The 11,687-nt window shown below is 45.1% G+C and overlaps 1 protein-coding gene across 2 annotated transcripts; it reads left to right on the top strand.

The window, feature by feature from the left end:
• Positions 1-620: 620 nt before the first annotated feature.
• Positions 621-11,565, top strand: si:cabz01007807.1 (uncharacterized). 2 transcript variants are annotated; one of them, XM_062383445.1, is made up of 33 exons: positions 621-744; positions 872-919; positions 1,312-1,377; positions 1,531-1,587; positions 1,755-1,829; positions 2,518-2,571; positions 2,662-3,645; positions 3,793-3,912; positions 4,003-4,083; positions 4,200-4,262; positions 4,359-4,418; positions 4,546-4,581; positions 4,660-4,722; positions 4,808-4,858; positions 4,931-4,999; positions 5,276-5,344; positions 5,442-5,549; positions 5,901-5,957; positions 6,059-6,124; positions 6,474-6,527; positions 6,639-6,698; positions 7,413-7,484; positions 7,569-7,619; positions 7,696-7,797; positions 7,870-7,989; positions 8,081-8,176; positions 8,258-8,302; positions 8,405-8,479; positions 8,896-8,964; positions 9,062-9,101; positions 9,187-9,244; positions 9,458-9,785; positions 10,133-11,565. In XM_062383445.1, exons 1-33 carry the CDS (start codon positions 727-729, stop codon positions 10,535-10,537), a joined length of 3,720 nt encoding a protein of 1,239 aa, XP_062239429.1. In that variant the 5' UTR covers positions 621-726; the 3' UTR covers positions 10,538-11,565. The 2 variants fall into 2 exon arrangements, with proteins under 2 accessions (XP_062239429.1, XP_062239430.1); XM_062383446.1 differs by lacking the exon at positions 1,755-1,829.
• Positions 11,566-11,687: the final 122 nt, after the last annotated feature.

Genomic DNA, 11,687 nt, shown 5'->3' with positions numbered 1-11,687 from the left:
CCTCAGTAAATACATAGGTGAAGTGGGCGTGGTGCAACAACAGACACGTGACAGACACTTTACGTTTATCTCTTAGATTAAAGTTTATTATGCCCTTGATCTATGTGCGCGCCTACGTGTGCACGTGAACCACTCCGCCCGGTCGAGCTGGTTGAGAACAACCGGTCTGGGCACATTATATACATGAGGACGTGAAGGAAACCACCTGTCCATCACATGCACTTTGCAGAGACCGGAAACGAGTGAGTTTTCAAAACAATAGTGAAAATGTAAAAATTAGGAGATTAAAAAAAGTACATTTGAAGGATGATGATGAAAAATGTGACTGAACATTAAGCATAATGATAAGTGTAATATTATAACAATATTAATAAAGGAAAAATCATTCAGAGAGTGAGATACACAGATTGATAGACAGATGGATAGACAGATATATAGATAGATTGACAGATAGATAGATGAATAGATAGATAAAAAGACAGAGAGAGAGATACTTCTCAGGTTGACTCAGTTAAAGATCTTGAGCTGATCGTGAAGCCCGAGTCGCTGCTGAGCTTTTATTTTGAAAAGCCGCCGGTGCGCCTCAGGTGAGTCGAACCCGCAGATGACGATTTGACGCAGTCGAGGACAAACTGATGCGAGACACACGTCCTGATCCAGCGGGTGAATCTCCTCCGAGGACTGAGACCCATGAGTCTGATCTGATACCGAGAAGCAGCTGGAGCCATGAGGGGAGACGCGGCGGTGAGTTGGACCGCGGGACTCGAACCCTCGTGGCAGAGGAAGCTGTGATTTCACCTGTTGTCCCGGAGCGAAATGTGAAAGTGTCTCGTGTTTGTGTTTCCTCCTCTTTCACACGCGTGTTTCTCAGGAGAACGTCGCAGCAGAGACAGAAGGAGCATCTGCAGAAACACAACCTGTGAGTGACTGGTGGGAGGTGAACTCATGATGGGAGCTGAACTCATGATGGGAGGTGAACCATATTTAACACGTTCTCCTCCCACACGCCTGTGGACCAGCCGCTGGTTCCCTGTCAGCTGATCTGAGGCTGGAATGTGCTTCACCTCCATCAGCTGTGGGGGGGGGTCAGGGTCATGATGGAGGTCACATGAACTTTGACTCGGTGGTGTTCTGGGTTTTCTTATTCACTCTTCATTTGTGACCTAAATTGAAGACGTCTGGTCGATATGTTAATCTGTAACTTCACCAGAGTCTATGTAACTGGTTTCTTACGGCCCAGTGGGATTTGATCTGTATTCATTTATGAACTTGATGATGACAAAGACATTTTTCTGTTTGTTTTCTTTGCAGAGAGTTGTGACGTTACGACAGATGCTGAAGAAAGCTTCTCAGAACCCGTCCCTCCCCCAGTACACGGTGAGAGGCTTCACACTCACAACACAGTGTCACGCACTGGGAACCCCCCCCCCCCCCCCCCCCCCACGGGGCCGGCACTGAAGCCTTGTCTCCTCCAGTCCGGAGATGAAGGTGGACAAAGAGGTGATGGTTGAATTCTCTCTCTCTCCTCAGACTCTCGTTTCATCTCCCTCAGACTCCGGTGGATCGTCTGTGAACGAGCCTCAGAAGGTGTGTGATGAACTGTGTGTGTATTGTCGAGTGTATTTCTAAGACACTCCCAGTTGTGTTGTGTTTGTTGAGCCGCGAGGCGACAGCAGGACTCGATTCTCCAGTTGAGTCGTGAGCGTTGTCAGGCTTTTGTTTCATAAACATGTTTTTGTGTGTTGTTGACGCAGGACGAGGAGCCGGCTCACGTGTCAGCTGCTGCTTCACATGTTACGGACTCGAACCACCGGCACCACTCGGCACAGGTGAGGCTCAGCATGGAGGACACGTGGTTCAGCTCCAGAACCATTGACACCAGTTGCACACGTGAACTGGGTCGTTGTTAAGTCGCAGCGTAAGGTTCAAACAGCTGAGTTTTATCAACTCAAATCCTCCTCTTCCTCACAACGGCTTGAAGAGGAAGGACAAGCCTCCTCTTCCTCCTGCAGCACGAGTTACACCGGCAGCGTTTCTTTCTCTGATCCACAAAACATCACATGATTCAGGAAGTTCTGAAACCTTGTCAATGTGTTTGTGTCCGAGCAGCCCGACTGGGCCAGGTCCTCCTCTGCAGGTGAAACAACAACAACAACAACAACAACAACAACAATCTGCCACAGCTCCTGAATTAGCTGCAGCTTCATAATGACTCTTACTCCAGTTGTCTCAAATAGATTAAAGTTATGATATGATTGTTCCACAGTAAGTTCTTTATATTGTTAGGTTTTACCAGTCTGTGAGAAACAGTTCTCTTTATTTTGACAAGGGCCAAAACCTACATTTCCAGATTCCTCTGGCAGGTTGTGCTGTGCACGCTGCACATTTCTGCTGAGTCATGCTGTTATTCTTACACAACGCCTTGACCTACACGACCTTTTCTCAGATGTTGCTGACCTCATTCCACCGTCTGTCTAACTCCTCCTCCTCTTCTGTCTGTCCCCTCCTCCTCATCAGAATGGAGTCCATGTGGACCCGACCAGAAGGAACCCGTTTTACTCTGATTACCTGGTACGTGCATTAAAGAGGCGTCTGTTGTAAAACCACATTAGACTTGAACCTTCTGAGCGAATCCCTGATGTCCATGTGTTCTACCCTCAGGAGTCGGGCAGCAAAGGTCACGTGATGGAGAACGTGGAGAGAGAAGCAAACCTGAACGACATCTTCGTCCCTCCACCTGAATTCCAGAGCTCCCCTCTGGATCTTCAGCCCGAGCTTCACGGAGAGGAACCTCAGAACGACCTGTTCCCGACCTTCGCTCCGAGCCGGGTAGACAACCTGCCGCTCACATTGACCCGAAAGGAATCTACTGATGGTCATCATCACGATGAAACCTTCAACTCTCCGGACTTATTCAACGTGAACCTGCAAACACAGAACGTCTCCAGAGCCTCCGAGGGGGGGGGCTGTCTCCAGGCTGCTGAAGGAGCAGCTCGAGCTGAGGAGAAGAACCTCTTTGAGAAGCCTCCTCAGATCTATGTGCCTGATCTGCTCAAGTCTTCACAGCCCAGAGCGGGGAATCCGTTTTATACTGGTTCCACAGATGGGGCAGATTTGTTTCCTTCTCAAAGTGGAGAACTTCTCCACACGAGCCACAAACCAGATCCCTCAACCAAACACTTTGACCTGTTCAACTCGTCGAACAAGGAGAACCGGGACGTGTTCTCATCCACAAACACTTTTGACCCGTTCTCAAGCCCGGTTGAAAGGAATCTATTCCAAGACGTCTTCAGTCTGGACGACCCGTTCGGAACCACGCCTTCAAAACAAGGTGACCCTTTCCAGGAGGTTTCCAATGGGACTCCAGACCTCTTCAGTCCACTTCCCTCCAGCAGCAGCACCGGGTTCTCTCCACACCCGCTCAGCAGCACATCAGAGATGAAGCCGGACATGCTGTCCTCTCCAGATCTCTTCAGGGCGACGCCATCAGACTCTCTTCCAGCCATCCAACCGGCTTCCTCGAGCAGGTCACATGACATTGTCCTGACCACGCCTCAGGGAACCAAACATTCGATTCTTCATCCGACTCCCTTCAGTCAGGCCCGAGGTCTGTCCCCCGGTCCGGATCCTGCTGAGATGACTCGTGTACGTAAGAGGTGTCGTTCAACATGTAGACAGCTGTAAACAAACCTGTGTTAATACTCCCACTCTGGACTTTAACTGGGAGTCTGTAGATCCCACTGGGTCACATGATCTGATTTATATGATGTTATGTTTCCTCTTCATCATCAGCATCAGAGCTTCAAACGTCCACCGAAGCCACTCCCCCGAACTCGACCACAGAGGGGAGAGAAGCCACAGATCCCAGAACTACCACCAAAACCAGGAGGGCCACCCCCCCCTCTAAAGCCGGTATGCAAAGGAAGGATTGATGTGTTTTTAGAACCGGGTCTTTGAGCGTTCTGTCCTCACTCGTCTTTGTCCCTCTTGTCTCGTGCTCAGGTCGAACCTCCGGCTCCTAAGACGTCTCCTAAACCGGCCTTCAGGCCGCTGCCTTCCATCCGCCGCAAACCCAAAACTCCGGTACGTTAGATTAGATCCAATGAGCTCGCTACGTTTATAATAACTCAATTAGTCCTGTTTGAAACACGTGTTATTAGCATACACCTCTGAAAGATCATCTTTCATTTCTTTTACAGGAAAGTAAACCAGTGAAGTCTGAGAACTACGTGGTCTACGAGGACATCCTGCTCATCGGACAGGTCCGTCTCCACCAGAGACAACATTATTAAACTGAAGACTCCTTTCTGTAAACGTGTCTAATGTTCAGCATGAGTTCTGTTCAAATCCCCAAACAGGAAATGTGTGTGGAAGACTGGCCTGAGGACAGTCCACAGCTTAACCCTGAATTCAGACCAGTAAGAAATCACTTTAAAAGTTCATCACATGTTCTAGTTTATTATCAGTTTATCAATAACAGTTCTGAATGTCTGTAATGCTGATGAATGTCTCAGCTCATGAATTAAATATTTGTTTCCCTTCAAGTCTGGAAGGTTGAGACTGCGGCGCGAGTCCATGAAGGTAAGAGACGGATCCTCTCTAGTTCAGACCGTTTGTTTTCAAGTGTAGAAAGAGAAACTATAGAAGCTCCACTTTCAGGTGGAGATGGACCATGATGGAGGAAGTGGTGAGGACCAGGATGCTTCTGGAAATCCGAGCAAGGTAAAATCAGACTCATCACTCAATGATTCAACTGGATATAGTTTCTAGAGTGTCACCTAATGTTCTGTCCAAACATCTAATCCAGAAAAGGGACAAGAAGCTCAGAATGTCCCTCCTGTCCAGAAGAGGCACGAAGGTAAGTGAGTTCCTGTGAACCTCAGCTTCTCTGCTCTGCACGTGTCCGATGCTTCTGCTCCTCACTCCTCAGGAGAAGTTTCCTGACGCCACGAAAGAGGGAAGGAGCAGGACACTCTCCACCCCCCCGAGGTCCTCCAAGGTAACTGTCCTCCTGTCTGGAGTCCAACTGTCCCTCAGCATCAACGCGTCCCTGCATGTGTGATTTAGAAGATGTGTTAAAGTGTGTGAAATGTGATTGCATCTAACTGTGCGTCACGATTCAATGAATTAGAAGATTGTGTTGAGTTTTATTTACGACAAACCCACAACCTGCTGCTTGTTCTATTGTGGAGATGGAATATAGATATAATCTGTGCAGTTCCATGGAGACAGAAGAACGATGTGTTCAGATTAACAGAGTGCTTCCATCTCTCAGGAGGTTTCCTCTGAAGAGCAGCAGGCTGCAGCAGAGCATGAAGATGAACTGAACGGCCTGGACTACAGAGTAGGATTCATTATTATCTTCTGATTCTCCATATCTACGAGCAGGATTGGTAAATGGAAAATGGTTTCATAATGTTTCTGTCACTTTGAATCACCAGAAGAAACCTCTGAAGAGCAAAGTGACTCAGCTGCTGAGACGAGCTTCCACCAAGACTGCAGTGCGGGGGGGAAAGAGCGCAAGCGGAAATTCACCTAATGACACAAAGGTTTGTTATCGAGTGTTTACTGCTTCATGTCTTCTCTTTGAACTGACTTCTGTATCGCTTTTAAATAGTTTCCTATTTATTATTAACTTGTAAAGCACCTTGTTAGTGTGTTTTGAAAGGTGCTATATAAGTAAAATATGGTATTATTAATATTTTGACCATCTGCAGCTCAAATTGTTGGGTTTTATAATTCTAAGAAAGCAAATTCATTCACATCCTATTGTCAACGCATTTAAAGGAGTATTAGGCTGGTTTTATTTTTTTTATATATAACATTATTAGTTTGTTATTTGTTTCTTTAGGACAAACATGAACAGTTTATATTTTAATGCCGTGTCTCTCTGATGGCAGGCGGCGGTGTCGGGGGGGAGTGAAGCTGAGGACGCAGCAGACGCTCAACATGACGAGGTGAAACTGTTTACTGCTCAATAACCAACAATAAAGATTCTAATGTGTTTTCAGCATTTAAAGGAAAACCGTTTGAATATTGTGACTTTTGTTTTCACTAGAAGAGAAAAAACAAGATGAAAATGAAGTTTGTGCCACAAAGACGATTCTCCACCTCTCTGCCAAAGGTTTCAGACTCTCACTGTTTCCACGACTTCACTTTATATCCCTCCAGTTTTCATCAGAGGATCATGTGACAGTTTTTGATAAGAAACACTCGTCAATAAACAACAGTCAAAGGTCCAGAGTCAGGAATCAGACTTTATTGATATTTAGTTATTTCCTAAAAACAAAGTGTAACACAAAGAGCTCGGCATGGAAACGATCCCACACAAATACACGTATACACACATTTATACACTCATCTACCCACAAGCACACATACAAAATAAATAAAAGACACCGGCAGAATTAATATCTAAAATAACAAAATGGAATGAAGGAAATATAAAGAAGATGTAAACTGTTTGTCTGCAGACGGACGATGAAGTGAGAGGTGCGACTGGATACACTCCACAGAAAGGATCCAAGGTAGCATCGTACATGTGTGTTTGTGCGATGTGTGTGTGTTTTGATTGAGTTGTTATGTGTAGCGACTGTTTTCTATCTCATCTGGGACGTGTTCTCTTTAATCACTGGAAGGATCGTGTGTTTGAGGACGAAGACGAGATGAAAGACTTCGGTCCTCAGTCCACAAGCAAGGTAAAAAAAAACACACAATGACTTTCACGACAGCTTTGAACTCACAACGTATATAACATACATGTAACATATTTGTTTCCCTACTTGAAATAACATTTTCACGTGTTACTGTTCAAATGTTTTACTTTTATTTAATATCTTTCGTAGGCCTCACTTTAAGAATTGAGACGACAACAAATTATCACATTTATTTGGGAAACTTCTGTAAAAAGAGTCATAATTTATTTCATCAGGGATTTTGAAAAGTGAGTTATTCAGATCCATCCAGCGCCTTCCCACTGGTACCAGTGAGCAGCTTCCCACTGGTACCAGTGAGCAGCCTCCCACTGGTACCAGTGAGCAGCCTCCCACTGGTACCAGTGAGCAGCTTCCCACTGGTACCAGTGAGCGCCTTCCCACTGGTACCAGTGAGCAGCCTCCCACTGGTACCAGTGAGCAGCTTCCCACTGGTACCAGTGAGCAGCCCCTGGAACACAAAGACAAACAGAAACAGTTCAAATATCCACAGGACAGAGTGATCTACAACAGATAGCGGGTTATGATGAGTGTTTATTATGTTAGCTTTCATCATCTTAGGATGTATATAATTCTTGAGAAGTTTTATTCTTTATTGTTTGTCAGAAAAAGGGGAAGATGTTGTGACTTCTATGCTGCAGGCTTTTCAAAGTAAAGCTCCTGACTTGTGTAATAACTGGTTTGAAATGTGTTCCTCAGGGAAGTTTCACGGGCGACAGGAACTTCCAGGAAACAGATGAAGATTTCTACGGATATGACGACTTGAAACCCGTAAGTTTCTTTTCTCTCAGTTTTGTCATTGAACCTTTTTATACCCGGTTTTCACCGATTGGGCTTTTTCCTCCTCATCAATAGAAGAAACCAGCAAAGATGAAATTCCTGCACAAGAGTCACAGAAGCTCGAAGGTGAGGTTTCTTTCTCTGTAGCTGATTCTGCTGAATTCGTCTTTTCACTAATTCCTGTGATGCGGTGGTGAATCAGGAGAACGTTCTGGACGAGTCCAGTTCCCAGAGGAAGATGAGCAGCTGGTCAGTCGAGGAGCTGGACGGGGAGGAGCTCTACGGGATGGAATACTCCAAACAGGTATTCTATAAGTACAACCAGTATTTTACCACTTTGTCATGATACTAATAAACTCCTTGTTGCTCTTATCAGAAAAAATCCAAACATAGAGGTTCTCACACCCTTCAACCCAAAGCTAAGACGAGCTCCGATACATCCAGACAGAGTGAGGCGATGGGGCGGAGCCACCACACACCGCACCACGCAGCTCACGTACGCTCAACGCTGGTTCGATGCCCGATGGAAACATTACACATCGTTGTGAACCTGAGTTAAACTTTTCCTTCTGGCTCCGTCTCTGCAGGACGACTTTGCAGTGGAGGAATTCACAGGGAATCTTTCCACCAGTAGAGGAGAGATGTATTACAGTGAGCAGTATCTAGACGACTCCTCCAAACCGGTAGTTTCCTCAACCTGATAAGAGTTTGTGCTGCGTCTCTGTTTAACAATGAAACTGATGTCAAACTGTTTGTTGTAACAGAAGAAGTCCCTGAAACTCAAAGGCTTCAAAAAGCACAAGACTAAGGTTTGTCACTTTGACTCTGATTGGAAAGACGGACGAGAGGAGCATCAGCTAACTTCTCCTGTTTGTGTTGTTTTGTGTTGTTTTGTGTGGTTTTGTCGGCAGAGCAAAGACAGGCCTCCAGAGTGGAAGGATCCATCTGGATTTTCCTCGGGTGACTTCATGTCCGAGGCTGCAATGGTTCGTTCCCACCTGTCGAGGGATCGGCCGTCATGTGACTCAACTAACCCTGGATCTGTAGAGATTTCCATCCTGTGGCGTCTCGTGATCCTTAGATCAACTTCACGTGGTTTCATGTCCTCGACTCGCTGACTGTTTTGCTCTCTGATTTTCCATAAACAAGTATGTTTATGGAAAATCCCATGTTCCAGAATCATTATATTCACAGTACAGGGTACAATAATTAACAAAAAGTTAAATCCGAGTCTGTTTAAGACCTTAATGGGTGAAAAATTTGAATCTGTCAAGTACTATTGATATGAAGGAATATTAAAATCCTAGAATTACTTACGAGGTGAAGTAATAATAATAATTCTGAGTTATCTCCAAAAATATGAACAAAGTGCTGACGGTGTGCTCTCTGGCTCCCCCTGCAGGCGGAGTGGATGGCGGCTCAGCAGGATGAACGAGCTATGGCCGGTTTTCAGGATGAAGACGAGGACGGGGTCAGATTCCCTTTAACAATATTCTTCTAATATTCAGCTCCATGTCCATGTGTCTCCTGTGCACACGTCTAACACTGTTTCCCTGTTCTGGTCCCAGGACACGGACAGTTTGATGGAGTGGTGGAACACCGTGGAGCGTGAGTCCGACTTGTTTGACGAGTAGAAACGAAGGTGGAGGATCTTTCTAACGTCACTGATCTCTGTTGCTTGTTTGTTTGTCAGAGTGGGACGAGCTGCCGTCGGACGACGAGAGCCGAGTCGACCACCAGGACGAGTCCAGGTTCGTGTTCAGGAATCAGAGCCGGGCTGGTTTACACTTACTGGTTTTCTCTAATAAAGAAAACGAGTTGAAGCAGTTGAACTTTAAACTTGTTTGATAACGACGTCGTGAGAATCATCAGAAGACTTTTCACTGAGATTTGATGAACTGTTTCCATCGTGATGTTGTAAAGTGAGGATAACTTGCTCTGCTCCACGTGTGTTTGGCGTCCAGGTCTTTCAGCGTCTTGGCGGACAAGGTCCACCGCGGCCTGCGAGTCTTCAACAAGGTCTTCACGGAGCGAGCCGAGATCCTGTGGCAGTCCATCATCCTGCTCCACGCCATCACCGACGACATCAGCGACTTCCACAGGAAAGCCAAGGCCGCCGGCATCACCACCACCGCTGTGGGGGGGGTGGCGGCCATCACAGGCCTGGCTCTGGCGCCCTTCACCTTCGGCATCTCTCTGGTGATCACAGCTGTCGGTGTCGGGATGGCGACGGCCGGAGGAATCGCTTCAGCCACCTCCGACAACTCCAACAACATGCACGACAGGAAGAAGGTGAGTGGACACTGTGACCTCTGACCCTGGTTGTGTACACGTGCAATACGGGAAGAGGTGGTAAGATCGTGAGTTCGATACCAGCACCTAGGTTTGCACACCGATCAACAATATGAATGTTATGATATAAAGCTGAAGATTTACAAACTTAAACCAAGTTCCATATATTCTTCTTATTTATAGTTAAATGGTTAAACTGGAGTATCAGGCCTCAATTACCTTTCTTTGTCTTTATAGTTTTAATAACTTTGAATGTATATATATCGATCTATAGGTATCAACTTTTAGATATCAATGGTCTAGATTTCTGATATTTAACCCAAGGATGTGACATTCCTGACCACTAGGTGGAGATAGCGCTGAATGAGTATGAAGGTCACCTGCTGGACCTGGGGAAGATCCTCCACTTCATCGATAAGGGCTTGTACAAACTCCGCGGCCACCCGTTCCTCCGGTCGGGCACCCAGCACTACTCGGAGGACTGGGAGACTCGCAGGGCCGTGCAGATCATCAGCCTGGTGGACTCGCCCGTGATGCGAGCCACGGAGATCATAGACTGGGCCATCGCCTCGGTGCAGGGCCTCTTCAGGGGGATGGACCAGTTCTTCGTGAAGGACTCACGCGAGCTGAAGAAGGGCTGCAGGATTGAGGTGGTGGCGCAGATCAAGGGTGTGGCCAACGTGCTGAACACTGCCGTGGTGGAGCTCAACTCCATCAGGGAGGAGCTGCAGGATGCAACAGGAAGCGTGTGAGACTCCAGGTGGACACAGCTCTGCTGGATCAACAGCGCCCTCTCCTGGCCGGGGGAATGGTCCCACGTAGAATGATTCTAACATCAGATTCTGGACTTCATCAGAAATGAGGGTAAATTCCAGTCCAATGCAAAAATGTGAAGATTTTATTAATAAACAGAGGTTTTTATTCAGCTGTGGATTCATATGTTTTAACATGTTTTCAGTTCACTGGTGAAAATAACAGGGAATCCTTGATTGGATTGTATTATGTGATTTAAAGGGTGTGGTCACAGATTCGTCACCTTAAGCATGATGAGAAAAAATATAAAATCAATATTAACTCACAAAGATTGAATTTGTGCAGCTGTATTGAGTTGTAATGTCGGTGATTTTTTAATTATTTTTGTTGAATCTACAAATTGGATATCGGTGTAATGAGGCAGGTTCTTAGTGGATTTACAATTTACACATTGATTTTCTGGAATTAAGCCACTAAATATAAAATGTTACAATATTCCTGTTTCATCAGGGTAATTAATCTTAAATGTATAATTATATGTCATTGCTTCATTATATAATTGTTGTTTATGTCTGTGTGAAAGAGTTATACAATATCTTATTTTTACAGTGCTCATGTGTTTGAGCTTTAAAGATTTCTATCTCCGTAGATTCCGATTTGATGCGGCTCCTGAGAGGAATGTACCTGTAAAGGTCTAAAGATATTTTATTTTGTTATATTCAGGTATTATACTATGTGAATAAAGAAGTTGTGAATGTGTCCCGGTTGTTTATTTGGCCTCAGGTGATCATCTCTCTACTTCCTGTTATTGTTCGTGTTCAGGTTACAAACCTAATTTCAATATTTTAAACTTAGCAGATGTACTTTGGTGTTTTATTCAGAAACTTATTTCTACCACATAACAAACTTATCACGTGATAAAAGTCAACACATTGAATAGAATACTACAATTCTGGTTATAGAGCTAAATGTATAAATGGAATTTGAAAGCTATTTCATTCAACAATGAAAATATTAAATTTCATTTGTATAATGTAAGATATCTGTGCCTCTAATCTTTGGTTTTTACATTTAATTGTTTTTATTGAAAAGTAAAACGTAGTATTGTAAGGTAAATAAAAAGTATTATTGAATCGCAGTAGTTATTTA

The sequence above is a fragment of the Platichthys flesus genome, chromosome 24, assembly GCF_949316205.1.
Source record: "Platichthys flesus chromosome 24, fPlaFle2.1, whole genome shotgun sequence".
In the NCBI taxonomy this organism is placed as follows: Eukaryota; Metazoa; Chordata; class Actinopteri; order Pleuronectiformes; family Pleuronectidae; genus Platichthys; species Platichthys flesus.
The sequence above is the reverse complement of the archived record's forward strand: the minus strand, read 5'-3'. Positions and strand labels throughout refer to the sequence as shown.